This window comes from Fomitiporia mediterranea (genome assembly GCF_000271605.1).
Source record: "Fomitiporia mediterranea MF3/22 unplaced genomic scaffold FOMMEscaffold_3, whole genome shotgun sequence".
Lineage (NCBI taxonomy): Eukaryota > Fungi > Basidiomycota > Agaricomycetes > Hymenochaetales > Hymenochaetaceae > Fomitiporia > Fomitiporia mediterranea.
This window is the reverse complement of record NW_006760388.1, coordinates 3,728,462-3,756,317: the sequence shown is the minus strand read 5'-3', so window position 1 is coordinate 3,756,317 and position 27,856 is coordinate 3,728,462. Positions and strand designations below refer to the sequence as shown.

General features: G+C 47.2%; 10 protein-coding genes across 10 annotated transcripts; 7 read left to right on the top strand and 3 right to left on the bottom strand.

Moving 5' to 3' along the window:
* Positions 1 to 207: 207 nt before the first annotated feature.
* Positions 208 to 2,752, bottom strand: FOMMEDRAFT_153579 (uncharacterized protein; the record flags this gene model as incomplete). The annotated part of the gene is made up of 2 exons (XM_007264263.1): positions 208 to 2,338; positions 2,496 to 2,752. 2 exons carry the CDS (start codon positions 2,750 to 2,752, stop codon positions 208 to 210), a joined length of 2,388 nt encoding a protein of 795 aa, XP_007264325.1.
* Positions 2,753 to 7,309: 4,557 nt separating this feature from the next.
* FOMMEDRAFT_153577 (uncharacterized protein) lies at positions 7,310 to 7,577 on the bottom strand (the record flags this gene model as incomplete). The annotated part of the gene is made up of 2 exons (XM_007264262.1): positions 7,310 to 7,470; positions 7,532 to 7,577. 2 exons carry the CDS (start codon positions 7,575 to 7,577, stop codon positions 7,310 to 7,312), a joined length of 207 nt encoding a protein of 68 aa, XP_007264324.1.
* A 938-nt stretch (positions 7,578 to 8,515) lies between these two features.
* FOMMEDRAFT_18355 (uncharacterized protein) lies at positions 8,516 to 9,168 on the top strand. Its single transcript, XM_007264261.1, has 2 exons — positions 8,516 to 8,785; positions 8,882 to 9,168. The coding sequence occupies exons 1-2, from the start codon at positions 8,625 to 8,627 to the stop codon at positions 8,997 to 8,999; spliced, it is 279 nt and encodes a 92-aa protein (XP_007264323.1). The 5' UTR covers positions 8,516 to 8,624; the 3' UTR covers positions 9,000 to 9,168.
* A 2,037-nt stretch (positions 9,169 to 11,205) lies between these two features.
* FOMMEDRAFT_153575 (uncharacterized protein) lies at positions 11,206 to 11,916 on the top strand (the record flags this gene model as incomplete). Its single annotated transcript, XM_007264260.1, has 2 exons — positions 11,206 to 11,700; positions 11,743 to 11,916. The coding sequence occupies 2 exons, from the start codon at positions 11,206 to 11,208 to the stop codon at positions 11,914 to 11,916; spliced, it is 669 nt and encodes a 222-aa protein (XP_007264322.1).
* Positions 11,917 to 13,200: 1,284 nt separating this feature from the next.
* FOMMEDRAFT_153573 (uncharacterized protein) lies at positions 13,201 to 13,435 on the top strand (the record flags this gene model as incomplete). The annotated part of the gene is made up of 2 exons (XM_007264259.1): positions 13,201 to 13,214; positions 13,270 to 13,435. The coding sequence occupies 2 exons, from the start codon at positions 13,201 to 13,203 to the stop codon at positions 13,433 to 13,435; spliced, it is 180 nt and encodes a 59-aa protein (XP_007264321.1).
* A 446-nt stretch (positions 13,436 to 13,881) lies between these two features.
* On the top strand, positions 13,882 to 15,233 carry FOMMEDRAFT_166434 (Brix-domain-containing protein). The gene is made up of 4 exons (XM_007264258.1): positions 13,882 to 13,911; positions 13,965 to 14,097; positions 14,154 to 14,390; positions 14,453 to 15,233. The coding sequence occupies exons 1-4, from the start codon at positions 13,898 to 13,900 to the stop codon at positions 15,068 to 15,070; spliced, it is 1,002 nt and encodes a 333-aa protein (XP_007264320.1). The 5' UTR covers positions 13,882 to 13,897; the 3' UTR covers positions 15,071 to 15,233.
* Positions 15,234 to 16,428: 1,195 nt separating this feature from the next.
* On the top strand, positions 16,429 to 17,248 carry FOMMEDRAFT_153571 (uncharacterized protein; the record flags this gene model as incomplete). Its single annotated transcript, XM_007264257.1, has 3 exons — positions 16,429 to 16,436; positions 16,490 to 16,903; positions 16,966 to 17,248. The coding sequence occupies 3 exons, from the start codon at positions 16,429 to 16,431 to the stop codon at positions 17,246 to 17,248; spliced, it is 705 nt and encodes a 234-aa protein (XP_007264319.1).
* A 1,002-nt stretch (positions 17,249 to 18,250) lies between these two features.
* On the top strand, positions 18,251 to 20,866 carry FOMMEDRAFT_104683 (band 7 domain-containing protein). Its single transcript, XM_007264256.1, has 11 exons — positions 18,251 to 18,641; positions 18,718 to 18,747; positions 18,805 to 18,958; positions 19,023 to 19,311; positions 19,367 to 19,522; positions 19,583 to 19,652; positions 19,706 to 19,787; positions 19,848 to 20,006; positions 20,066 to 20,154; positions 20,209 to 20,292; positions 20,362 to 20,866. Exons 1-11 carry the CDS (start codon positions 18,360 to 18,362, stop codon positions 20,710 to 20,712), a joined length of 1,746 nt encoding a protein of 581 aa, XP_007264318.1. The 5' UTR covers positions 18,251 to 18,359; the 3' UTR covers positions 20,713 to 20,866.
* A 206-nt stretch (positions 20,867 to 21,072) lies between these two features.
* Positions 21,073 to 24,466, bottom strand: FOMMEDRAFT_78216 (uncharacterized protein; the record flags this gene model as incomplete). Its single annotated transcript, XM_007264255.1, has 8 exons — positions 21,073 to 21,166; positions 21,232 to 21,536; positions 21,594 to 21,866; positions 21,928 to 22,644; positions 22,792 to 23,088; positions 23,115 to 23,390; positions 23,499 to 24,044; positions 24,095 to 24,466. The coding sequence occupies 8 exons, from the start codon at positions 24,464 to 24,466 to the stop codon at positions 21,073 to 21,075; spliced, it is 2,880 nt and encodes a 959-aa protein (XP_007264317.1).
* Positions 24,467 to 25,362: 896 nt separating this feature from the next.
* Positions 25,363 to 26,139, top strand: FOMMEDRAFT_26910 (uncharacterized protein; the record flags this gene model as incomplete). The annotated part of the gene is made up of 3 exons (XM_007264254.1): positions 25,363 to 25,809; positions 25,866 to 25,965; positions 26,000 to 26,139. 3 exons carry the CDS (start codon positions 25,363 to 25,365, stop codon positions 26,137 to 26,139), a joined length of 687 nt encoding a protein of 228 aa, XP_007264316.1.
* Positions 26,140 to 27,856: the final 1,717 nt, after the last annotated feature.

The window sequence follows — 27,856 nt, the reverse complement described above, 5'->3', positions numbered from 1 at the left end:
CCATCCCGGCAAATCAACGGTTGACGAAAAAGAAGGGCAAAGGTGATAATGAGAGGAGCTAAAATTGTTAACACCTAGTCCTTGAGAAGGTCGAAAATAAATGACAAAAAATGTCGAAGGCACGAACAGAGCGGGGGACTAAAGCTGCCCGCTATGTATTTGCGCCAGGCCGGAATGACAGCAGCTCAGAAGAATCTCGGAAGATAATCAGACCCTCACTCCGGTAGGAGTTGCAGTGCTCCCGCGTGGAGAGACGGAGACTCGTACTTGGTCATGGCGGGAGGACTGCTGTAAGCCGTCGCCGGCGTGAGCGCCGACGTGGGCGTAGGAGGGTGATGCGCTGCCCCCGGACCCACTCCCTGATGCTGGACTTCGCCGTCCGAACGAAAGCGTGCTTGGTGAGCGTGGGGAGGCGGAAGCGCGCTGTTGTTGTTGGCGTTGCCCGGGGCTGGAGCGGCGAGGTAAAACCCCTGCTGCTGCGCCGCCGCCTGCGCCATAGCGACGTACCGCTGTATGTAGTCCTCCCCCAGGCCCATCGAGGCCATATGCGAAGGGGCTCCCGACTGGAGATCCGCCTGGCGAGCTTCCGCCCCCTGCTGCTGCTGTTGAAGCTGTTGTTGTTGCTGTTGGGAGTGCTGCTGCTGTTGGTGCTGCTGACCCTGTAGGTATTGCTGCTGCTGCTGCCGACTCTGCAAGGGCTGCTGCTGCGCTTGGGGATGCGAATTCGACCCGGCCAGATGCCGTTGCTGGTCTTGAGCTGCCTGATAATGGTAGAAAAGCGGACCCTGCAGCGTCGGCGTCATTGCAGAGCTCCATGACGGAGAGCCGTCGAGACTGAGGCCTGCTTCCGGTCCCGCCGTAGTCGTACTCGCCGCGCTCCCCGGCGGCGGTTGAGGGTGTGGGTGGCGGCCGGGCCGCTGAGCCGCCGCCTGTGGTGGCATCATCCCTGACGTCGACATCGCTGTCGATGTCATCGTCGGACTCGGACCCGTCGTCGCCGCTGTATGGCCGCTTGCGAAGGCGAGATGTTGCTGGCGCTGCTGCGCTTGGCCCGGAGTCGGCGAGCGAGGGAGGGTGGAAGGAAAAGGGACTGTCGTTTGCGCCCGAGCCATACCCGTCAGGCGGGCTCGGTGGGTACCCGTATGTTGCTGCGTGAGCATATTCTCGCTGGCTGCGGGCGAACTCGTACGCTGGCCCTGGTGCTGCTGCTGCAGGTCCTCCCAGCTCTGTTGTTGTTGTTGCTCCGTATACGGAAAGCTCTGGGACAGCGCCCAGCCCTCCACCTGGAGGGCCCCGAGCTGCAGATCGTCCGCTGCCGAAAGATGACCGGTGGGGGAGATATGCGTAGGTTGCCGGTGCTGTTCCCGGTCGCCGTGCGTCTGTGCCTGCTGAGCTGGGGGGTAACTGAAGAACGGCAGGCTGCCGGCCGGGTGCGGCGATGGATTGGGGGATAACGGCAGAGATTGGCGGGAGTGGGGTGCGAACATTGGATGCTGCTGGGACTGCTGGTGCTGATGATGTTGAAATTGCTGCTGCTGTGCCTGGGTCGGGACCGCTTGAAGTGGGTGGCCTACTGCGAGATGATGACGGGCGGCCGGATGCGAGCTCGGCGGGGGAGGGGAGAAAGGGCTGGGAGGCAAGAAAGGACTGGCCGGGTTGTTGGAGTTGCTGTTGTTGGTGTTGGAACTGCGCGCTGGGTTGTGAGTTACGAAAGGACTGGTGGGAGTCACGAAAGGAATGGCCGTCGGCGGGGTGATGGGCGGCGTAGGCGGAAGACGGTACGCGCTGCTGCTGCTGGATGTGCTGTCCGGACTGCAGTTGGAGTTGTTCCTGTGCATGGTAGGGTCGAGCTCCAGAGTGGGTCGACGAAGGTGGTGCATTTGCATTTGCTGCATGATCGAGTTGCTGCCAAGATGCTCTGTGACCGAAAGACGGCGCAGAGCCAGAGGAGTCAGGACCGACGTCGTAACCGACAGAAGTGCCAGGGCGCTGCTGACCGTAATAGTTAGCTGAAGACAGAGTGCGGTGCATCTGCATCTCCTCCACCTTTACGCCATTGTTTACACTGCTGCTCCCCATACCGAGCGAGGCAGCTTGCGATGCGTTGGCGGCGGCCGACGCGGGCGTTGCGAGCGACTGTTGAGAGCGCTTGCCGCGGGATGTTGCAGCCTTGTGGGCGGCGGCCATGGACGTGTGGAGGGCGGTGAGCTCGCGCATCATGCGCTCGTTGTCCTCCGGCTTGTCGGAATGGACTGTCTGCGCATGTTGGCGCAGGTTGTCAAGGCGCGAGAACTGCTTGCCGCAATGACAAGTGAAAGGGCGCTCGCCAGTATGTTTCCTGGAAAAGACGCGTCGGGAAGAGACAGCATAGTCAGTTAAGCATGCTCAAGCTCAATGAGACAGGAGGAGGCAGGAGTCTAATTTTTTCTCTTTTTCGCCTCCCGAGTTGCCCCCTTGGTAAAACTCGGTAGACAGAGGGAAGGGAAAATACGTACCTGACGTGTCTAGCAAGATGCTCGCTCCTGCTGAAAACCATGTGACAGTCCCCGTAGCCTCTGCATTGGAATGTCTTTGCAGGCGCTGCACGGTAGCGTTTTGCGACGTTGGCGTCTCTGGACGTTGGATTTGAGGGCGGCGGGGCGGCGGGAGCGGAGACCATGTCGTCCTGCTGAGTGCGGGAGAGGATGTCTTGGTTAATGTCGTGGCCGCCGTCGTCTCTGTCGCGGGGGATGTTATGGCGGAGGGGGTCCATTATGGGTTGAGAGTGAGGGAGAGACTGGCTGGCGGGATCTGGGTCGTTTTGAGCGAGCGGAATGCGCCTTCTTATCAGGCACACTACAACTCAGGTACTCCTTACTCGCCCGTGGGAATCCTCCTGCTATGGGCCGTCGACCCGGCTATTCACTGCCTCATTCGGGGCGATTACGCGAAAATCTTGATTCAGGAACACAAAAATGCCCTTTCCGATCTCATTTTCTCAATCCTGTCACCGTCACGCTCTTTTACGGCATCTCTCCCTCCAGAGACGCTCGCTCTGTCCTCTTTCGTTTGTGTCCGTCCGCCGTTCATTCCAAAGTCGTTTCCGCCCGGGTCCCGGCCTTCTTCCTCGCCCTTCCCTATGGCGTTTCTAAACATACTTTCCGCTCCGCTAAACGTGTACCGTCTGAGTCGAATCGCGTGCGGCCTGTCGCACACGCCAGCGCGGCGGGACATTCTTTCCTGCTGCCTGCCAGCACAGCAGGCAGTGCCAGTAGTACCGGGGAAAGAGCTCTCGGTCGGACTGATCAGCAGGGTCCAGGCCAGACCGTGTCTCTCATGGACCACGTGGACAAGCTAGACCCGCGTCGACGCATACATTCACATCCCGCTGTGTGTCCGAGTCCGAGACATATCCTTACTTTACTCACACACACATCACATACAGTAGTGTTTACTTTGACGCGCACATCCGCCGCGTCTCTTGTTTTCTCCAGAAGCACGCAATGAGTGAGTCCCGTCTGCTCCCGCACCGAAATCACCCAAAACCGTATCTTGCCTCTATCTCGTCGCATCTGCCCCTGGTCTGACAAGCACCGCCTCCTTCTTGAATCTCCCTTTCCCATTCCATTCATTCACTCCGCCCGCTATAGTGTTCCAGAACATGGCCGACACTACTAGCGTACGTTAATGTCATTCCTATGCATGAAACAATCTGCCATTGCAATTCGATAAACATTCTCCAACAAACAACGATCTGCCACAACCATATCACCACAATTATCACCACCCGGCGCAATCTTCCACCCGCCTCCGTCCGTACTCTTCGCACACCTTGCGCGTGTTCTCGCACACTCTCACGCTCAGACGATCGTTCACTCAATCCCATTTTCGGTTCGTTCGTTCATTAGAATCATTACACAAACAACTTTGCTTCGTTCGAGACCTGCCTTCTTCCCAAAAACTCTCCGCAAGTCTGATCGATCGAACTTTATATCCAAGTCTAGTCTCAGTCTCTTCTGCTGTCTGTTTCTGTCTGAATGGCGGACTGGATGGCTGGCTGCTGGTGGCTGTAGCATCATTTACGACGTTTACGGAATTGTTGTGGCACAGTCAATATACTAGGAGGGCCGCATTGAAGATTAACACAGCCATCTTATTTATTTGTTTATTTTTCTGGACCTGGTCTAAAGTAACGTTTGTTGCCCTGACTAACCTATTGCTTGACTGTGTACATCCTGCCCTGGCCACTGCTTTGCTCGTCTACGCCCAAGCAAGCACGAGAGCTCTCGTCTTTACGTCGACTACTACCTGACTTACACACTTGCTTTCTGGCTGAACTTAGTTCATACACCCGTTTCTCTTCGCCCGCAAACCCAGTCTCCTTCGACTTCCATGCGAACCGTAGGCATACATCGTGCTAGCTGACGACAACAATTATAACACTCTCTTCGACCTCTTCAACCCATACACCTGCATTACGGCCCGGTTTAATTCATACACCCGTATCTCCCCGCCCGCCAACCCAGCCTCCTTCCACTTCTACTGACAACAATAACTACTACAATGCTGGCTGTGACCTATCCTCGCCCCACACCCGATTTACGGTCCAGCTTAATTCATACACCCGTATCTCTCCGGCCAACAACTTACTCTTCCCGGCCCACCAACTTAGTCCCCTTCGACTTCCACACGAACCGCGGTTATAACCCACACAAGCTGACGAGACAACAGCCCGCATGACCTACCTCATGAATCCTTTTTGATCGCAGGCAAGTAAAGAAACGCCGAGTTTTTGTTCGATGACGAATAGACAAACTTTGGATGAACTTTCCTGGACACTCACACGCACGTCGTTCTGTTCTGTTCTTTGCTCAAATGTGCTCATGCTTCACTCTGCCGTAGTTGGTCCGTAAGCCAATAATTGTATGGAGAAGACGAAGACCTTCGTTCATACGGTTTAGTTTTGGTCCAGAGTTCGGTTCGCTCGTCCTTTCATTCCTGCACGAGTAGGCAAACTTTCTGGGTCACTCTTGAATGCCGTTACTAGCTTACAGGGCCAACTGAAGTGGCATGACTCATGAGTGTAAGAACAGGACAACGTGTGTGCGGCGAAGAGGAAATCGTTCATTCATCTAGTTCGGTTGGTTCGTCCTGGTTATTCCTGCCTTTTCTGTCCCTCCGCTCCCTTGACCTTCCCTTTTCCCTCCCTCCTTCTCCCTTCTCGACTGTTCACCCGCGAGCTAGTTGTTTCCCGTCTCCCCCTCCATGCCGTATGTCACTCCTAGTTGACTACTAGTGCCACTCCGCTCGCCTTCTTGTTCTCCCGTTCTCTTCCCCGCCCTTTCTTAACCATCTCTCGTAAACCTCACTCAATTCATCTGTATTCTTGACCACAGAAGTAGGACCAGCGTCCGGAGTCTCCTAATAGGTCTTCTGGTCCCTGCATACCCTACCGAATGTATGGCGGAAGCACAGTGATAGCATTAGCTCTAGCTCTAGTACAAGGTACGGAATAACAGGAGGTTGGCTTCACGTTAACTTACTACCTAACTAAAACAACACGTTTTCCTTTCTTGATTCGTTGCCTTGCTGCCCCTCTTCTTTCTTCCGCGGCTCTGCTCTCACCTTATTTTATTAATCTTTTCCTTTTCTTTTTTCGTTTTTGCCCTCCCTTTATCCAGTAGAAACTCCCCCCAGCCCTCGTTCTCTCCTTGCCCGCCTGTATACTATAAAGGGACAAATATAATTTTATACAAGGCCGAAAGTAACCTGAAGAATTCCCCTTTCTTTCTTGGCTCTTGTGGATGTATGAGTAATGGCAATGCTACTGACAGTGTATGACGCTTAATACTAGTAGACCGATTGCTGACAACGGTTGACTATTGATTACCTGCTGCATTACAGCACTCTGTGACTCCTCGGCGACTTCCTTCTTTGTATATACGGATTCCAGTATACAAACCGACTGTAACACCACAGAAACTATGCATAAGTTTCATGGGAAGACCATGTGTACATACCTCCTGATACATGATAATGATACACGAACCTTATGCTTATTTGTGTGTATGTAAATGATTAGGTATGTTTCCCATCGTGTCGGCTTTGTGGATTTGGGGTGGACGAGAGGAATGGGAATGGGAAGCCGAAATGAATGTGTGTAAGTTAAAACTTTTCATATGTGTTATAAAAAAAGTTGATTGGTACTTTGTGTGCTTTAGGATTGGGAACATAAACGTTATTTTGGAGGTTGCAATTACAAAAGCAATGAATTGATTCTTTACTCGGGTTGATATGTACATGGAAAAAGTAAAGCTTAAATGAAATGTGCGATGTGTTCGGAGCCGTGGTGCTCTGTCACGGTCTTCCATCCGAATGTCCGTGTGTTCTTCCGCATGTGTTAAAGGCTATGTCGTGTGAGAGGGTCAGATTATACCACATGTTTTCTGTTCTGTACTTCCGAGGGTCTTGATACGTGTGTATGTCTGTATGTATTTTATCTCCACATTGTTTCCCATACCCGCGAAACCATCGGTCTTCTTTACCCTTCATATGTTTTAGGTGGATTTGCCTCCGAGATTCAGTACATGGCTAATCCCGTGCCTGAAATATTCTATACAGTTGTGTTAGTCGCTTCACGCCCGCTAGCAGCCGAGTCCCGCTTCCGAGGGAAACGACCCTCTAACCCTCCAACACTCGCGCTTCCGCCTTGGAACACCAGAGTAGACTAGGACACGCACACACGGAGGTCTTATCCCCGTACCCCACTCCACACCGAATATGTGTTGTATTCGGTTTCGGGAATGTACCGAACTGATAGAACCTCAAACGCATACATGGAGGCCTTGCGCCGTTCTCTACTCCACTTCACCATATTCCAGATACACACCTACCGTGGGTTTTGCTTTCAATCACATTCACAACTTGCTATCAGAACAGTGCTTAAAGCAGTATTGATCTGCTTCTGTCATATCTCCTGATATCCAATCATATCAGAAAAGAAAGTACACTACAGAAAACCCCTAATGACTAACCCATTCTTCTCTTCTTCCGAAGATCTTGATGTACCAACAATTCATGTCCGTCAGATCTTCCTATCTTCCTATATAGAAGAAAAAAGCCCCGTATGTTCCGTCACACAATTCATTTGGTTTAATGATCTCACATTTTAATTATTCCCCATCGCCGTGTCCCTGAAAGCTTTGTTGTGTTCTGTTTTGTATCAGTGTATGAATGTGGGATGTGTGTGCCTGACGACCGACTCGGATCAAAAGACGCACGATTGCGTATGCGTATGTTGTCTGCATATGTCGCGAAGTGACTATGAGATTCACTTCCGCGTTTCTATGTCTGTTTTTCCTAGCGTTGTGATATTCTTCGTATGCGCTGCTTTTATGTTTTGTCTACGTAAGACATGTTTGTCGAGATGACGGGTTTTTCCAAGGACCGGCGGCCCCATAATTACTCGTTGTGCCCTCTCGACCGGCGGGACTTTTGATCGGTGAAGATCAGTAACAACATTTAGGCTGTATAGTGAAGCGAAGTTGAGTACGAATCGCCGTCGCCATCATGGACCCACTTAACGACGAAGAGCTCATTTCGACCATTGCCTTGGCACTATTAATATATTACGAGTCGAAGAGTAATATTGCCTTCGATAATACACTATATGCATATACAATATTGATAATTAATGTCTCATAATCTACCTCCACCCTATTGCCTGTGTACCGACGTCGACGGCGCAATCACTCCTCATTATTACAATAAACTATTTTCTTCAACTCTCCATCCTTCATCAATGCCTCCACACTCCGGTCATCTGTGAACGCCGGCCGCTCATATCAAGTTATGTCTTCCAAACTCGGTCCAGAGTAACTTGGACGGAACTCTATCCTCTTTTTCCTTTATCCCTAATTTTCTGTACCGGATTAATCAAAACGTTGAGTGTCACATAGTTTCAACAAGAATAGGTTTTAATTAATATCGTATAAGTCACTGGTCAGGCAGGTCTGAGGGCTTCAAAACATCTTATTTTCTTGTTCTAAAATAAACAGATGTTCTATCTGTCAATCAGCCACAGTTGTATAATTCTTGATCTGCATCCATACGTATCCTTATCTTCAAAGGATTGATTTGATTTCCGAGGGCCGGGGATAAGGTTACAAGGAGTACTGGCAAGGGAAAACCGGGGAAAAAAAGAAGCACATTAGAAGATGTAGAGCTGTCAAATTTGAAGTTGGAAGCTCCAGGTTCAGGTCGACGGTCTGCGTTAGTCTGCATACGTACGTGCGTCTGAACTCATGCACCTCCATGCTCTCATCAGACACATGCTTTGATGTCCGGTAGAGGGCCTGGATCGGATAAAACTTATCTCTTTCGTTCGGTGTCTGTTTCGATGAAAATACTGATCAACCTGTGGACCTCTTTGTTGAGGCCACGTCCATCGGTATGCTCGCGTGAAACACCATCGTGGCTTGTCAGTGGCAGCTGTCAGACGTTATTTGTTCGTATGCCTGTCCACTTGTTTATTTGGCACAATTGCAACGTGAAACGTGCGATTTGTTCTATTTTTATCGTGGACAAGCGTGTGTATATCTCGTGTACGAGCGCCTAGATCAAGGCTGAATTTGATCACGGGTGATATGACGGCGGGAGCGAGTAGGAAAGCCTATCACGATGTGCCAAGGTACATTGTCCCGCAGGAACGCTTGAAGCGACGAACGAAGGTACTGGCCAGTGGCTTCGTCCGTTCGTTTCTTCTCGGAGGTCCGATGAATGAATTGGTGATTCTGCTCCTCACGATCTTTACGGGATGCGAGGAAGGGAAGTAGAATCAAAGAATCAGACCGACGATGAAGGTTTAGTTGAGCTGTATTCAGATACAGTGAACGTTACCTACTTTGTCGTCCGAGTTGCCCGCGATGTGGTGGCTGGACATTGAGAGAATTGCTGCAACTCTCAATTCTGGACCATCTAGACCTTGCAGTACGAAGTACGGGTTGATCACAAGTCAATGATCGAGAGCTTAATGAGAGGTTCGCGCTAACGCGAGGCGGAAGACGACCACAGCCTTGTACTTTGCTGCAACTTACTCATACCGCGCTGCTCACGGACACGTCGAACCTTCCCGTCGTATTTTTCTCATGAGCAATCGATTGTTCATTGCAACACTGAAATGAGTATGCTAATTGAAAATCAGAAAATCAAAAGCGGCCGCCGAAGAGTGAGAAATGATGCACGTCGAGGGAGGATGGGGAGCGCCTCAATCAAGACGCAGATCGCAATTATGATCACCAATATTTCCCCGCGCATCAGGTTCTTCGCTTTCCACCGATGCCAACATAGAGCAATCGAATGCACATACCTTCTCTTCTCTCCACCGTTTCCATCACACGCATAACAGCAGGTCTAGGGCCTTGGGGCCTGGATCATTTCTAACATCGCTGTCTTCCCTTCTGTCTTGAACGAAAGGAGGGATACGTTATCACCTACCTTTCCATCCATCTTGATTCAACCAAGAGATCTCCTAAACGCCGAGTCGGAGCAGGTTATAGCTGCGGATGAGTTTCGTCTCCGTCGTTGCTGTGCCAATAGTGTAGCTCGAAGACACGGCTGGAGTGGTCCAGACCACATGTCTTCGATCACATTCATCCGTAACGCATGCGGAGTTTCAATACTTTGACTATATTTGGAAATGCTAAAGCTTGACTTGGCGGTTTTCACTCACTCGCAAGAGCAAGTCGTGAAATTTGAGAATAATCGAGCGCTCTGGTCTGTTCGTTATGAGTAAAAATGCTATCTCGGGAGATGTAGGAACTGAACTCTGTTTTTTATACTATCTCTAAAGGAGAATGGTCTATAGGTAGGCAGATTAAAGAGGATTGAAGGATGAGTTCCGATGTTGCTGCACTGATCAGGTGTGGACGGACGTAAGGTCATGTAAGTTACGTTCTACGAGAACTTTGGTTAGTGAGGTACATGCTTGAAGTCACTTGTCAAAAGAAGATTTAGCAATCCAGCTGCTTACTGTGCTTGTATAGTTCAATTATATTATTATTAGGACAAACATGTCACTCAATGCTCTAGGGCACATGGAGAAAAGGTAGAGCGCAAAGTTCTTAAATGTTCCTGAAAGATAAGCCTTGCATTCTAAAGTATCATTGCAGCGCTAAAATAACTATTTGCAATATTATTTGTATTTCTTTTTTAAATACATAGTCCTCTAGTAACTCCCAAATACAGCTTTATTGATGCAAGGGTTCGATAAAAAATGCCACGAACGACACTACAGTTACTTTGTTTACTTCAAGTTTGTATTCCTAACAGGTAATATTTGAAACTGGTAAAGCAGGTCATTGTGATATTTGATATTACAAGGAGAGGGTTCAATAGTTCTTTAAAAACAGGCTGAAAACAAATGTTCTCTTAGTTCTTTCGTGTAAAGATCCTCTTTCTTACAATACTGAGGTCTGATGACTGATAGTGGCACTAACCGATGTCGAAATTGCACTTGTATTTGTTTTTTTATTGCAGAGCCACGACGTTAATTAAGGGGAACATTTTCTAAAAAGTATCTTTACCCATTTAGAGATTATACTTCGAGACGGAACGCCGGGTCGCTAAACGTTACTAGTCAATCTCGTCCCTGAAACTCCCCCAATTGCGTTGTGACGACCTACGACATATCGATCCAAGTTCAGAAAGATCGATTTCAAATTATTCGGAACGTTAAAGAGATGATAGACAAGTCGGACCGAGTCTTGCTGATAAATTAAATTTCTGTTTTTACTCCCACCGTAGCAAACGAATGTTTCGCATTGTGATGAAATGTGTGGCGCGGTCGATCCTTACGACTGCCCCGTTGTACGCGGGGTAGGCTGAAGTTGGCCGAATAACGCAAATGATTTGGGCCGAGTCTCTTTGATCTAGCGGATGGCCGCCGTCGGGTTTCGGTTGGACGCAGTCGGGCATGCCGGACCCGCAATGCAGTGCTGAGACCTTTGAATTGGATACTATCACGTGTCCAGCACGAGCTGGGCGGACGGTTTGGTGATGGAAGCCGGCAGATCATTGGACCCTGTCTGATTTACATAAAACCGCAAACAAGCACCGCCTTTTCTGCGAAAAATCAGGAAGTCTCGGCCCCGGAAAACGAGCCATGTCTCGCTGATTGAACGGCTTAGTCTGCGATTTTTTGCTGTACTGGGCGTATATCGGCGAAAAATGGATGAAGGCCAGACCTTTTGGACTCTGAGAATTCATCCTAATTCAATAAAAACGCCAATCATTAATTCACTACACGTACAAGATCGTTTGTCACCAAGTAAAAAACTCTCAGGAATTCAGCGGAACTCTCCTGCACGACTGCATACAGCCATTGATTGCGCGGCGCGACAATACCGCACGAATGTCCGGCAATCGCATTTCATTAACCCGAATCTTTCTTGTTTTTCCCTTGTGCAGTGCCAGGTAACTGTGGATTTCGATCGTTCCGCACGGAACATTTTGCAACAAGTTTCTTTCCCGCTATCGCACTCAATAAAGACGGGACATGCAAATCGGCATGGATCATGGATGCCAAGCATGTATGGGGCGGTACACGCTCTTTTCTCTCATATTGCAGGTATTGCTTGGTTTACTGCGACCATGTCCGGGAGAGGTCTAAGCCAGGAACAGGATGGACAGCGAAGTCGATCACGGAATGACAGAGTTCAGACCGTGAAATTGTGTTTTGAGTCGTTGATTCTTTTCTCCTGAAAGTCAGGCCCAGGTCCCGACGAACAGCACAGCCATCCTCTCTGTGTCCCTGCCGCCGGAAATGACCTTTTAGTCACGTGCGCTACGTCGGTAACTTGGAATCTCCGGGCCCCGCATTCGGAAGTTTCTTTCAGCGCAAGTTGCGCAGTACCAATCCAAGAATATGCTGGCATGTAGATTCGACCATCTACATGGTAAATTTCGACACATTTGCAGATGCCATAGATGGATCAGGATCAGCCCGAGCAACAGGAAGGAAGGACAGTGTCTATTCAGCATTCTGCAGCCAAGCAATCGAGCCGTTCATCTTCCGAGAGTGCTCTGTAGACGGCCATGGTCCCAAACAGGAGGTCCGGTATAATATATAACCGGTATGATCTTTTGCGGTAGAGATATCCCATTGCCACAACCCGATATGGTGAGCATAAACATTCCTTCCGGTGTCTGTTACGCACTAATCAGCAAAAAAGCGACAGTCCGACGCTGACTGAAGCATTAAAGCTTCGTATTCGAGTACTCAAGTTCCGTTAAATGTGGAGGCTAGGCCCACGAGCATCTTGAATTTAAACCTTAAGAAGACAGGCCAGGAAAGGGTAGCCTTGTTCTGCCGCCGAATCTGCTGGAGACGTGTTTTCACGAAGCTGAACACGGGGTAGTAATGAGCATGCGGCCAAGCTGCAACGCAGAATGATGTTCAGACTTTGCAAACAGCAAAGTAGGGTACGGGTCGAGGTGCCGAAGACGGCGCAGATGGACTGTGTTGAACCTTATCAGTCCGCACTGTCGGACTCCTGCCGTTTGGTATTAAAGACCATCTGACTTACCTTGGGAGGACATTGTCGCGTATAGCTATCTTTGTACTTCCAAAGTCTGAGCGTAATCAGACCTATTGGTGGTGCCAAATGCGGTTCAATCTTCCGCGGATCAAGGCTGAAAGAAGGAACCTTTCTCAGAGAGCGACGATCCAAACAATGAATAGAAACAGTAAATGGATGAATTCCATAAACATGCGTCAGAAATCCACAATCTGTACTGATCAATTGACCACTGTAAATCCACGCGGGAGTGCAACAGCTGGGTGCGGGATCTTCGACGCAAATAATTGAGTGGCCTTTAGTCGAAGGTTAAGCCGCCACAGATGTTCTTGAAATGGAAGGGTTTGTTCTCCACTGACTTCCAAACAAATCGCCCCAGACTGCCAAGATTTCCTTAGTGTATACCCCGTAGACAGTGCAGCATCCTTATCATATGGTCCATCGTCTTCGCATTGAAATCATGCATAATAGAAATAGGGAATACGTGTCTCCAAATATTAGCGGCACTGAGTTGAGCATGACGATTCAGAGGAAAGCATTAATATCACCTCTTGCACGAGAATAGTTTATACGGATGAACTCGGCAATACTTCCTCAAACCTAAGGTTCGGTCTTCTCGGTAGAACAGAAGGTCTGCACTCACACGATGTCACATCGGCGGTGCGGGTACATGTGAACAAGCGATCATCGTTCATCTTTTGCGACGGCACGGAAGCGGAAAACGTGGGATGCATGGTCGGAAAGACCAGCATCGTATGCACGTTATGATGAAGCGACAGCACGAGGCGGATACGTATGGAAATACTGCAACCACGAGCTCAAGAGAACCGATAGAGTGTCAGAGGGGAAGAGAGACGACGGCCGTAAAAATTATCCCGTAGAAACTCGATACGATTAAACTTTGTCATATTCGTGCTGCTCTGAGGATGGCTATCTAAGTACCAGTTTGGAAAAGGCTCCTGTCACAGCATAGAGTGACACAATCTCTTCGAACACTTGCGTTAAGTCGTCAGAAGAAGACCTAGATTGAATGGCGACGCAGGACCTACGAAAAACTGTACTCACGAGAATAACTCCATCTTCTACTTTATTCATCCTATGACAATCCAGAAAGCATGATAATTGATCGTAATTACTTGTTATTTGCATCAAAACACAGTGCCTCAGGTAGAGCTAAGCAGTGCGAAGAAGGAGATGAGCTTGAACGACGACCCAGGAGTCGAGGACAAGGCAAACATGGATTGACGTAATCATTTCCAAATTTGAACACGCAAATCACACCTAGACCTAAGCTCAAGGTTGTTAGAATTTCTGGTTGCACTTTGAAGCTGCCAGCCATCGACATGCTACGAGTCGTGTAAGCCATCAACTGAATGTGAAGCAATAACTAGACTGAATTTGTGTTTATAGAAAACCTCGTAATGCTCGCTCAAAGAGAGCCTTGGAAGCTCGGGAGCCCAAGGAAGTCGAGGATCCTCGAACCGCAATTTTTGTCAAGGGAACCTCGACTGGTGAAACTCTGAATGCTGTCATGAAAGAACTAGTAAGTATGCTGACTCCCAGAGTGCAGCTACTATTCTGATGATACGTGTTCTCAAGATGGCCTTGAAACGTCCACATGCGATTTCATTTTCGAAGAAAAATACTATTCGACCATTTGAGGACACATCTTCGCTTGAGTTCTGGGCGAACAAAAATGACGCTTCTATGTTCGTCGTCGCACAAAGTACGAAGAAGAGACCGGATGGGTTAACGTTTGTGCGCATGTACGATGGGAAAGTGCTTGATATGTGTGAGGTTGGCGTTGACAAGTTTGTCAGCATGGAACAATTTAAGGTGCGTTTACTGTACGGGACATCGATCTGTACCCAATAATCAGTATTCTTGCTCGCTCGTAGACGAAAAAATCGACAATGGGACACAGGCCTTTGATGCATTTCGCATCAGAGCTTTTTGATACTCACCCTCGCTTCATGCAACTAAAATCGCTTCTGTTGGATTTTTTCGGGAGTGAAGTCATCGAAGGGATACACCTGTCAGGTGTGGAACACGTCATCAGCATCCAGCTCGCTCCAACGCCAGAAGGTCTAAACGCAGCAACCATAGATGCTTCATCGGAAGATACGAAAAACTTACCGAAAGTTCATTTACGGACGTACACGATTAGTGCGGTTGCTTCAGGCACGAAAATTCCTCGGATAGAGCTCGCCCCCATGGGCCCATCGCTCGATCTCACACTCAGAAGACATCAACCTCCAGATCCAGATATGCTGAAAGCTGCGTTGCGCCGACCAAAACTTAAGAAGCAAGATATAGAAAAGGGTCTCGGGAAACGCAAGAAGAACGTGGAAGTGGACGAGATGGGCGATGTGCGTGGACGCTTGCACATTGGAAAGCAGGACCTCAGCAAGCTGCAGACGAAGAAGATGAAAGGACTGAGGGAAGTAGAATCGGACGATTCAGAAAGTGATGAGGACGATGGAGAACGAACTGAGAAGAGACAAAAAGCGGCTTAGCCAGTCGCTTTCCTTTGTATTTCGTTTCGATCACATTAATTTACTCTCTAATGGCCCACCCTGCTGAATCTGTTGGATAGCGGTGAAGCCAGTCGTGCGATTAGAGCGGTGGAGACTATTCTCGTTCATGTGTCGACAGTTGTACCTCTAATTGGAATTCAACACGTTCTAATACCAATCATCTCCCTCCTGGCGTTTGTATCATTTAGGGCCTTGGCGTACATTGTGGGATTACTCATCCAGGAGAATATACGCACTTATCACCGATGAACTTTAAAGAATTGTGGCCTCTTGTTCTTCACGACTTCGTCAATATGGGCTCGGGCTACTATTGTCTGCTCGGCTACCGGGGATTGAGATGGTTTATCTAAACCTGTAGGTCAGCAGATAAGGAGTTTTCTCAGTTACTGTTCAGACCGTGTAGAGAAATGCATCCGCCGTATCAACTCCGTGATGATGCCTGATGACCGCACTGCTCTCTTGCTATTTTTCTCGATTCTAGATAATACCTCAATCAATCTGTTGCTTGCTGTTTCCTCGTAGGCGGGATCAAAGGTGATTAGCCTTGTGGCACTGGAAAGTACATACTTGTTCATGCTAACTTGATCAAAATAAACTGCTTAAGCACGATAACAGCATACACACTCTTAGGATCAAAGTGTTGCTCAGGTTTTAGGTTCATCTGACCAGTGTGTAATCTTTTTTATCTCTTCAAGTTCATAAAAAGTCCTGACTGTTCTTTTGGGATGATCATCAGAATTTGCAGGCCCAGGCATTACTGGGGAATAGCAAAGACCAACTCCTTTTGCTGACCATAGATGCGAACTCAGGATTCTTCTCAGTACCCGTTCAGAAACACGTAAGACTACACCGGATCTTCTCAATGTTTTGATGTTGTCTGACGACTGCATTTTCCTATTACAATTCTGGTCAATCTTGTTGACACTCTTGATGAAGCCGGTGGTTTCTGTCGCCTCAGTGATAAGATCATCCACATACAGGAAATGATCATTACCAGACTTGATGAAGAAGCAATTTGGTGTGTCCCCTGTCCGATAAACAGTATCTTCTGACAGCATCTAAAACACATAGGGAACTACTTTAGTATGTGCATGTTGACTTGAGCTTGCAGCTCAGCTACCTCCATTTCTGCCCACATCCAGGTGAGTCGTACTTCCTTCAGATATGTCTAACAAGATTCCCTTTTTAACCGGGCTCAATAGAATACACATTTGTTTGTAATCAGTATCTTTGACAGAACTGCTACTCCTGGTCGCTTCCCGTCTACCTCAAAGTGAAAACACATAAAACATTGTTTTTTGTTTTTGTTTTTTTGTTTTGGAAGATCGACACTTTAAATGGAAGTGTAAGTCACTCTCTGGTGAATTGCAAAGACACTAACTGTGGTCTTCTAAATAGTAATTTTGGCCCTGGCCCTGTGTACCTTTCGTGTGATAATCCAACTAGCCGTGTCGGTGTCAGCATTTCGAGCACACCTGACACCACAAAATTCACGTCAACTTCACATGCCCTATCAAGTATCTCAGATTCTTCTGGGACATTGGGCCATTCTTCACCTCAGGCAAGCCCTAACACTCCAACACCAACAATTCCTCTAACCATTTCATCCATGGTCCCCACTACTATTCCTTTGACATCTCAAATTCTTGGAATTGGGCAGACATCTGTTGCCTCAACAACAATCACAGGTTCATCTTCTTTCACTAAACCTAGTTCTTCAACAACAGGATCCAGTGGAATGGTAGCTACACTGTCAGGTGTTGATGCGAGCTATACCTCTGGTCTTCCAACAGTGACATTGCCAGCATCAGGGTGATTGTCATCCCACCAATGTGAATTTGCATAATGCACTAACCGGTATCTCTTTACTATAGCTCTGATCCACACAGCATTCTGAACAAAGGACAGATAATCAGCGTTTCTGTAGGGATAGGAGCGACCGTTGCTGTCATTTCAGTGTTTGTTTTCTACATTTTCAGACGTGTCCGAGCATCTAGGAGGATCTCAACAGCCGGGCAGCCCAATCCTACCAGAACCCACGGACCTATCAGTGGGACTCGTAATATGATCGAACCGTACAACGTCGGAGAACATGTTCGGACTTCGTGGGACGAAGACGTTGCAACGCTACGGAAGTTTAATATGACTGGATCTTAGACTGTGCGATTCTGAACATTGACTTTTAGATGGGGGATATTCAAGTTCGTACTTGGATTTCTCGACAAAGTTGATATTTCGTGGCAGTGCCATTCAGGCAATGTTCATTCTCCCTTGTTATATACCCAAGGCGCTGAGTAAATGCAGTGCAATGATACCTTCGGAGTCAGATTGATCAATAAACACAAGTAGGCAATATTACCTCGTCGTTATCGTCCATGCCAGATAGTCGAAATTACGATCGACAAGCAGAGCTCTCGGTGAATTGGATTCTGAAGATGGTTAGGATCCAAACGCGTTGGAGCATCGTGTGATGGGAACTTCAGACACATAAGTATTTTTGGCCTATTCAGTATTTCCTGTTCATGCACGTCTCCAGCGAAATATCCTCAGTTGAGAAGTAACCGATGATATGTGTTTCAAATGCAAGGCGAGGAAACCATTCTACTCGTACCTAAAGCCAGTGTTTTTGGAGAAGAGGCTATGCTACAATGTGAAATCCTGGGGGGACAGGGTGCCTAGTGATGAGTTAGCTGTCCTACTTGGAGAATAGGCGACGAGCGTGTGGCACGGGTCATGAGTTCGCTTAGTAGCTCTATAAAACCACAGTGAATAACGAGTTGATCCGGAGGGGCACAGGCCATACGATGAATGGGCTACGCAGGTGTTTTCTTCGCATGTAATGAATTGACATAATAAAAGGTCTCGAGCTTCAACTTGGAATCCAAAGTACTTTAAACCCTTCAGCAACGGGCTGAAGGTGTGTTCGGTAGCATAATAGTCAGTTGAATCAATGCTAGCGTTGTAAGTCAAAGTAAAGAGGCGGTGAAGCGCTGAAGATGCCGTTGATCAAAATTCGGGTAGGCCATCAAACCTTATACGGGCCCCTCCGTGCCGTGCGCTTCGACCCATCCCACGCTTGACGTCTATTCAATTGCAATTCAAGGCTATGCTGCGGATAGAACGTTAGTATAAAAGGTACCTGGATACTCAGTGTTTACAACACCTAAGCCCATCAGCTCCCACCCGACTCAAAGCACTTCGAACACGCGACTTGAACAGGCTTGACTCCTGTCTCACCCAACCAATACTTATTACTTGTACCGAACCAATGTCATCCGGATTAAGCGTTGCTGGAAACACAACGGTCATTGGCGGAGGTGCTTCTGATTTTGGCTCGAACGACTGGCATTTGGACGAGGTACACGGTAGAAGCAGTAAGAGGAGTCCTGTAACAGAGACAGCCGGTATTAGTGCATCCAGCAAACACCCTCGTGTTCTCTTCGCTACTCAGGACAATTATAATCTCGATGAAGGACGCCCATTCTTTGTGAAGATTGAGAGGGACGGTGTCCTTGCCGCTTTAAAGAAACTCGATGGTCAATTGAAATCTGTGAGCCCTTTTCTGTGCTTGAGCCTGCGTAATCACGTGTCATGAAGCTCATTAATTCTGATGTATGACTACACAGTGGAATGGCAGGAGAATTCTTTCAAAGAAGGTATGAAAGCAGCATAATATAATATCAATATGTTGCCTGAACTGAACTTCGTTAAAGAATCCGACAGATTGGATTGGTAGGGAGATTGCCCCAGGACAAATTGGGTTCATCAATCATGGTGGAATGCCCAAGGTCCTCACCAAGCCTGGTCGTTATCCTGGTTTCCCTCTTCGTAACTGGTGGGCTCGAGAATGGAACGGGACGAAAGGAAGTAAGTAATACACGTGCAAGCCTAGTGACTTTATCATAATTTGTACTGATCTTATCTATGCCAGTCTCTGACACAGTTGTCGAGTTCCTCGGTCTGATCGTCGTCCAAGTATCTCAGAATCAAGCAGCTGTTATCAGCGATCCAAATAACCGTATTTTCGTCGTCAAGAACGGTGGTTTCGCAGCGCTTAGCATTGAAGGTGCTTACGAGGTGCTCGCCGTTGTTGATCAAACGCATCTGCCGAATGCAGTCAAGGACCGTGTCACCGGTGCCACGCTCGGTTGGAGTCATGAAGTTCGGATGCGTAGCCGTACTGGTTCTGGGAAGGAACAAGAATACGTTGTTGCGCTTTTGTAGGTTTTCCACATAAGTCCATGGTTCTTCTCGTACTAACCAGCATAAAACCAGCCTTAACATCCCAGCAAACAACTGTGCTATCCTGCAACGCGGAGATGACCTTGAGCTTCTGCCTGCTGGGCAACACTACATCACAAATCCGAATGTGACACTTCGTGGTCTATTCACGCTTGGCGAGAACCAACTTGAGATGCCTACAAAGGACATGTTCGTGTTTGCTATTGTTGTCAGTCGATAATAATCCTCATTCAATGCCCGTCTTTCCAGCTTCACTCGGGATCAGGTACCCGTTAGCCTGACGATCTATCTTAAGTGGCAGTTGACGGAGCCATTGAAAGTAAGTGATGCATCTCCTCCGCTTGTGGAATGATTATTAAAAAATTTCAACAGCTCACAACTCATGGGTACAATACACCGTTTGATGCTCTTCGTGACAAGACGCAGTCTATATTGACACAAATTGTTGCTCATTGTTCGTATTGCATTACTCTGTTCTCCCATTCAATAACTAAGTTATTTTACTTTTGATTAGTGGACTATTCCTCGATGGTGAAGCAACGATCACTCGGACCTGACAATCTTGATTCTGGTGATGATGCATCGTCTGCCTTCCTCGATGCTCTCCGTACTCGAGCCATGGACGAAATGCACATTGCTGCGCTCGAATACGGTATTGTCTTGAAAGATCTGGGTACGTAGAATTACATCCCCACAACTTGCTAATGCTAATGCACCTGCTTTGTACGATAGCTGTGATTGACCGACAGTTCAAGGGTGAAATCGCTGCTACGATGGACAAACTTACGACCCGTGCCCTCCAAGCTCAAGTTGAGGCTGCGGTACGTACCATCCCTCAATGTGGCAGTACGTAAACTGATCTTCTTGTATTGTAGAACGTCGACCGGGAGAATAGCAACAAAGTCAAACAAGAGGAAGGAGCCCTATCTGTCACAAAGATCAAAGCACAAGCTCTCAATGTCAGTCCTTCCCTTCATTCTTCGCACGAAATTGCACTCGCTTACCTACATCATTAACTCTCTACACAGACGAAAGCCGATGCAGACGCATATCAAGTCGTTGCTTCAGCTCGCGCAGCAGCCAAGTCCACCCAAATCGCCGCAGAAGCACAAGCCGAAGCAACGCTCCTCGCTGCACGTGCAGAGGCAGACGCTATTCGTCTCCGCGCCGTTGCAGATGCAGAAGTACGCGATACATTCGCTCGTGAGATGCAGCTTCGTCGTATCGATGTATCTCGCATTGCGGCGTACGGGAACCGTACTGTATTCGTGCCCGTTGGAAATGGGACGGGGGAGAACGGCCATCTTGCAGAGCAGGCAGGCAATGCGATGGCTGTAGGCTATGCTGCTGGTTTAGGTGCTGAGCACAGCAAGCATTGATAATTTCATTGGTGTTCCTTTCTTAATCTGGGTATTTATTGCCGCAACGTTGAGTATCCTCACATATGCATTCCTTACACTCTGCTGGATCAACATCTGATCCTGTAACATGTATAATCACATTCGTTCAAATATATATACCTTTCATTCTTCCTTCCACAGAAATCATGAGATCGTACGTCTAGTCATGAGTGCATTATCATAAAGTTGTAAAGCGAGAGGTACGTATAATACATGACGGCACAAGCTCGAGAGAAACATAAAAAATACATCAATGCACACTCTCGTGCTACAAATGACCAAAGCAAAGGGAGAAAACAATGTCGATATCTACATGGAAGTAACAAGAAACGGAAAAAATCATTGCTTCGGAGAAGATGCCTTGTTGGGGTCGACGAGCTCATTGAGTTGCTGATTGCGCTTGCTTGCTATGTCGATTTGCCGTCGATACGACCTGAAGTGAAGGTGAACAAAATATGAGTTATTCAGTATGTCTAGAACATTGAAGGAGAAACTTACTTTATTGTCGTCTCTAGCTCATTCACTCTCTCCTTCGCGCCCTGCCGTTCACGCTTCACACGTTCCTCAGCCGCGCGGAGCCGAGACTCGTACTCCTTTACGCGTGCTTCCCATTTATTGTCAGCTACGGTTGTCTTCTGGTTCATCGCAGCCATCTTTTCTTCAGCCGCCAGCAGCTGGTTCTGTGCATTCGTGAGTCTGCGTTCGGCATTTGCTGCTCGTGCTTGTAGAGATTTGATCTCGAGCGACTCAGATTGTCCATGTCGTCTTGAAGAGACCTGGGTCTGCAGCTCTGAATTCGTTGACTAAAAGAAATGGCGTCAGTAAACGAGTTTCCAAGAGTAAGTTGTATGATGAATAACCTTCAGAGCTTCAAGTTCTCCTTCCTTAAGAGCAAGCTTGCGTTTCCAAAGGTGCTTCTGGTCCATGAGGTTTCGGACAGATACATCAAACTTGTCAATCTGCTTCCATTTCGAATCGATCTGCTTCCGGATCTCGTTCAGTTTATCCGTGTACCGCGTCTCAATTTCTTTACTCCTCTTCTCAAAGTCAGTCGCAATCTGGTTGAGAGCTTTGAGTCGCGTCATGATCAATTCGTGGAAGACAGGGAAATTGGTAAAGGGTTTCGTCTCTGGCTTTTTCTGAGAAGATAGATGTAAGGCGGGCATACTTAGGGACAATATGACGAGGACTCACAGGCATTTTTTCTACTCCAAGGATTTTATCCATGTACGAGTAGATAGTTAGCAGAAGCGAATTTCGCTCGTGCAATTGCTCGGTGTAGTTCTTCTCACTGTTGAGCAACGATCTCTGATCCTTGGATAGCCTCTGCTCCAAGTCGCTCAGTCGCTGCTTGCATGAAGCCAACTCCGATTCTGCCGTGCGCAGACTGTTCTGCGAAGCATCCAGCTTCTCAATCATGTTCAAACGCGCCTGAGTTTGTGACGCAAGTTGCGTTGTGAGATCCCGGTTCTCAGCATGCAACCGATCCACGGCATCATCTCGCTCGCGCATCTTCGTCTCTTTCGCAGCAAGTTCTGCACGTGCGCGCGACAGTTCCTCCTCGAGTCTATCGGCATCGCGACGTAGTCGATCAACTTCAAGTTGCAGAGAGAAACGATCCGCCGTAGCATTCTCACCGCGCTTGCGTACTTCTGCCTCCTGCTCTCGCAACACAGCCTGTACATCTTCGAGATCCGCGTCTCGTTGAGTCAAAAGCGCCTGAGTACGCGCAAGATCTGCAAGTGCAGACTGCAGTGCGGATTCCTTTGCCTCAAGTGTACGCCGTTCTGAACGAAGAGCGGCATCATGCGAATTCGCCTGCGTGTCGAGCTCGAATTCAACCTTCTGTCGCAGTTCCCGCTCACGATGCATCTCCTCCACGAGGTTCTCAACATGCTGAGCAAGCTCCTCCTTCTGCACTTGACAATCCCGCACGTCGTCCCTAGCTTGCTCGTAGAGCTCAGTGATCTCCTGTAGTTCTGAGTTACACAAAGCGAGTTTCTATTCATGAAAATGCGATGAGGGGGTCAGAATATAATGATAGGAAACGAAACTGACCTCTTTAAGGGCAGAGACCATAGTGTCTAACCTGTCTCTCTCCATCGCTTCTTCATCGCGAATCTTATCGCTCATCGCTTTGACATTGTCAAGTTCATCCTCGAGCTCAAACACTCGCTGACCGAGCTTCTGAATCTCGCGATTTGCACTCTCGATTTCCGCATCCTTTTCTTCGGCTTCTTGCTCTAGATGGGCCAGGGCTGCTTCAAATTTGTTATGAAGGTCCGTGGTATTCGCCTCTAATTCTGAGACGTGCATTCGGAGTTCTTTGGAATCAGCATCTCGTTCGGCGAGAACCTATTATGTCTGAGGTTAAAATCCACATAAGAGAAAGGGACAGGACGTACATCGCGGAGCTCCTCGACTTGGTTTCGTGCTTCATCCACTTCCTGCCGCCATTCTTTGTTGAGTTCGTCAGCTGCGCGTTCGTTCTCCCTAATGATTTCTTGAATCTCTCTGTCCTTTGAAGTGAGCTCGTCATCTTTCATGTTCAGCTCAATTTCCGCGGCAGCTAGCTTGTCCCTCAACTCATTATTAGTATCCTCCATCGCTTCTCGCTCTTCTTGGTTCTCATACATCCTCAGTTGGCTCTCACTACGCTCTTGCGAGACCGCCTCGTGCCTCCGCTGAAGACTTTCTAGTTGGAGTTCGAGGGATTCGACTTTATCATAAAGCTCCTCACGCTCATCCTCCCGATGTGCCAGCACTTCGGCGTGATCGTCAAGCTTTACGTGGAGATCCTCATTCTCATCTTCCAGCTCCCTGATTCGAGCTTCAAGACGCGATCGTCGTTGGCTCATATCAGCCGCAGTAGCTTCCGCACCGCCTTTCCTTTCCAGTTCTGCGGCCAGTTCTTGCATCTCAGCGTAATTCTCCTCGATCTGGGCCCTCAGTTCTACCACCTGATTCTTAAGTTCCTCGTTCTCTTCACGCAGTTCCTCATCCATGGGACCGATACCGCCTTTTCGACGTCTGACTTCTCTTAGGTCGTGCTCCATGTTCTCGAGCTTCTGCTCAAGCTCTCGTTCCCTACCACGACCTTGCTGCAGACGCTGGAGCTCACGTTCCAACTCTAGTACAAGTTTCTTGTACTTCTTCATTTCAACTCCCCGTTGCTGTACCTCAATTTTGAGATTTATATTCTGTTTGAGTGCAGCGTCAATCTGATCAGGGGCGAGTTGCGCTAGCCGTTCCTCAAGAAAGTGTACTTTCAACTTGATGTTGAAGTTTTCTTTCTTTAACGCGTCGATGTGCTTTATGCAAGATTAGCTTTGACATTGACAAGCCTATGAAATAGACACACTTTCTCTTGATCTCGTAAAGTGAGGTTCGTGGCTCCTTTTGCACCTGAGCCCGATTTCTGCTTGGTTGACAGGCGGCTAGGCATAGGTGTAGCCATAAGCTCTCCCTTAACTTCACCAGGTGTCCGCGGTACTTCGGCATCGCGCTCCTCTTCATCCTCGTCATTCGTCAACTTAGAAAAGGCCAAGCGTTTGCTCGTTGTTGAAGCCAGAGTACCATCTGTCCTGCTCTGGGTTAAGCTAGCACCCGGAGAGGGAGTGCTGAGCGCATTTGAAGAAGGAGCAGTTGTCCCTGAGGAGGTCGAGGGAATCCGGTACTTTGCCGGTGTGGAGAAACTAGGCAAAGAACCGAGCGAGAGGTCCTGGAGTGTCATGCCAGATTGGGAAGACGAGTCTGCCCGCGAATGCGTAGTAGCAGACATTTCAGCTTGTCTTGTTGTCGAAATTTCTTGATAGCAGCTCTGAGGGTTGTTTGAGGCTAACCAAACCCACCCCACGCTGGTCCTTTTACACCTGCAGGATTTCAGTTCAGAATAAGTCAGACAAAAGAAAGTCCTGAGTACACGCACCAGCTCTCGCCTCGGCTGGCTCAGTCGTCCTTGGGCGGCTAATTAGAGCGATACAGATTCAGTGCAAGTGTGTCCAACACCCCGTTAACGTATTGGACCAACTCGTGCACGTGACACAATTTCGCGTGGTTTGTTTGTTTCTGTGTACTGTTTACCATCATACCCATCTATGAAAGAATACGTTCACTCCTGTTTCTTTCCTCTAATGTCCTTTGCTCTTCTATCTTGTAAGTGACGGACATCTGGATATATAGTATCACAGCAAAGCAGATAGCAGCCGTAATTTATTCCAGTTTGCTGGAATGATCACAAGGTTTGTATAGCTCAACTTGCAGGGAGGCAAAGCGTCGTAAGGTGGATAATGACATGCGAAAGCAGATTTCCCGGACCGGAAGGTATGAAGCATTTCGTGATGCGTAGTAGCCTCTCATTTAGCCAACTTGCCAATAACTGCAAGCACCCCAATACTACTTAGTTAAACGTCAGATGCAACGCCAACACTTCTGAGGGCTATTTGCATATCTCCCGCCTATTAAAGCAAGACCAACTTTGCCAATACTGTAATACTTCAAAAGAATCTTTGCACATCGTTCTATGTGAACTCAGGGTATAATAAGCACCGGATCTCCTTCCGAGTTATCGGAACAAGTATCAGACTTGACCAAGAGCTTCACTCAACTAGATATCTTTTATCCCTCAGAATGGCATCCTCTGATTATGGAAATCCTCCCACAGCCTTGCAGAGTTTAGCAAATCAAGTTCAGGAGAAGCGATTTTCGGGAAAGAAACTGGGAGAAATAGTGCCAGGTATGACTATCTGGACTAAGAACCCAGAGTCTGGCTTTCGGCATAGATTTCTTCAAGTTGACGGGCGGTTGCCGAATGAAGTGAAGAAGAAAAAGCATAACGAGCTCGTTTTGACTGTTAACAGCAATTGTGTGACAACGGTCGGAATATCAAACTTTGGCTGTTCAGCAAGTCTTAGCAGCAAGGGTATCCCTAGTGACAAGTGGAAGTATTTTGTCCCGATTTCACCGACGACCAAGGAAAGTTCAGATCAGCTTAGCCCAATTCATATTGAAGGTTATTATGAAGGAGGATGGGTAATGCTGGTTCCATGCTACATACCCTTTGATGAAAATGGGAACGTAAGTAGGTAAACATCTTCAATATTTTAATTACTTACTCCTTGGATGCATACTAGTACACAGGCAGAGAGTCGAGTATTGACGGAACAACACTAGGACAACTCTACTCTTACATCAGTGTGGTCAGGCCAGAATTTGAAAGTTTCATCAGAGCACGTACTGAAACAGCTGCAACTCCAACAATGAGCAGAAGTAGCTACAGTAACAGAAGTAGCAGCAGCAAAGATACAAGGAGAAGTGGAGCATGGGGCACTGGCAGCTGGCAATGAGATTCTGGCGGAGGTGGTCACTACAAAGAACAGAGCTGGGCAATGTGTTGCACAGACATAACAGTTATATTCTTGTTTCCAACTATTATCCTTAAAAAACAAGCTAGCAGTATGTTAGACAAAATAGAATAGAATAGAGAAATGAATGGACAATGTTGGTCCTGAGGAACTCTGAGCAAATTTTTATGAGAAATCCCAGTTGATCAGTAAAGTCTTAAGTTTTAGAGAATAGTGCATACAGCCTGTTCCATATTGACAGAGGTCTCTAATGTTTCTCATTCTATAAAACCTTTATATTATTATATAGCAATCATGTCTCTAATTTCAAGTACTTGTAAGCAATCATAATAAGCTTGTAGTGTGTAGTCAGAAAACTCTATTATAATAATATTAATTCTTTTTTAGCTTACCTGAAGTCTCTCTTCCTTGGTCAAATTGTTAGATGCATCCCAGATATAATTCAAAGCTGTCACTAAATTATGTGCAAAGCTAAAAATCTTCTTGACCCTGTATGCATTTTCCCTTCTTGATATAAGTAAAGTGTGTCTTGTCTAATACTATAGCACTTTTAATAGTAATAACAAACTAAGCAACTCTGTAAAGGTTAATATTACAGGGGAACTATTGTACAGAATGGATTCATAATGTCCCTCTACTCCTTAGGAGGAACAGCTTCAGACAGTAGACTTAGCCATTTAACTTTACTTTACTAGACTTTTTTTGTTTAGTAACTGTATAATAGAATGTTCCTTAGTAATAAGAAAACTGGAAAATTCAAAATGCTGAGACAGAGAACAAGTCAGACTAATCTTCTCTCACAGAGTAGAGTTCCACAATACAAGAAGGAGATATGCAAGGAGAGAATAAATTATATACAGAAACAAAACCAGAAGATATCAACCCAGGAATGTTGATCTGGGCTAAGAACCTAGAAGGTCTCAGTCATCTTAGCTTTCTTAATGTCAAAACCATGTCAAACCCAAGCACACTGAAGAAGAGCATGCATATGGAAATCATATTAGCAGTCAATAAACAAGAGAGTTATGTAACAACTATTAGAATATCAACCTTTGGTGGCTCAGCCTGCCTTAAGGACAATGTCCTAAGGAACAAACTGAAGTATTTTGTCCTTTGTTCTCCAATGACCAACATCACGAAAAAGTCTTAAGTATTATACTTGCTTGTAATCTTGTATATTTTATAAATTTTATAAAATTTGTCCAATTACTTATAATCTTCCTGGGGGGTTAAGCAAGGAAAGTACAATGTTAAATAAGCAAGAAAAAATACTTTTAAAACTTGGCAATTTCTGATATAATTTTATAAATTGTCAAGTTATACAAGTGATTATAATATACTTCCTAAATTACAAGGTTAAGACATACTTATTAATTTGTGACAGTGTAATATCTGCTTATAATGCTTACAAGTCATTACAAGTGTTTGAATAGCTTGCTTTTGCTTACTATACAATTTTATATCAAATAATTAATCGAATATAATTATATTTAAATTATAGAATACAAAAATAGTAAATAATACGCCATTTCTACAGTCCCAACCCCTACACCACCAGCTGCCTCTGCCTCATTCTTCTGCGAGTGGGATTTGTGTTGGACAAGGATGACCGCATTCTCAGGCCGTTCGACGTAGTCTTCGTCACCACGTTTTGGTCGTTGCTTGGTCCCTGCAAGTTGAACTGCGAGTGTGTGTGGAATGAGGTTGAGCAGGTTGTGGAGATTGAGGCTGCGCCTGTGAGACGAGCTTAGAGTGATTAG

Excerpts from the sequence above, each read along its gene's own strand:
- FOMMEDRAFT_104683 (XM_007264256.1), top strand. The coding sequence starts at position 18,360 with ATGTCATCCGGATTAAGCGTTGCTGGAAACACAACGGTCATTGGCGGA. Across the intron at positions 19,653-19,705 it reads AGTTGACGGAGCCATTGAAA|CTCACAACTCATGGGTACAA; the intron begins GTAAGTGATGCA and ends AAATTTCAACAG. Across the intron at positions 19,788-19,847 it reads GACACAAATTGTTGCTCATT|TGGACTATTCCTCGATGGTG; the intron begins GTTCGTATTGCA and ends ACTTTTGATTAG.
- FOMMEDRAFT_166434 (XM_007264258.1), top strand. Across the intron at positions 14,098-14,153 it reads ATGCTGTCATGAAAGAACTA|ATGGCCTTGAAACGTCCACA; the intron begins GTAAGTATGCTG and ends CGTGTTCTCAAG. Across the intron at positions 14,391-14,452 it reads TCAGCATGGAACAATTTAAG|ACGAAAAAATCGACAATGGG; the intron begins GTGCGTTTACTG and ends GCTCGCTCGTAG.
- FOMMEDRAFT_18355 (XM_007264261.1), top strand. The coding sequence starts at position 8,625 with ATGACGGCGGGAGCGAGTAGGAAAGCCTATCACGATGTGCCAAGGTAC. Across the intron at positions 8,786-8,881 it reads GTGATTCTGCTCCTCACGAT|TTTGTCGTCCGAGTTGCCCG; the intron begins CTTTACGGGATG and ends AACGTTACCTAC.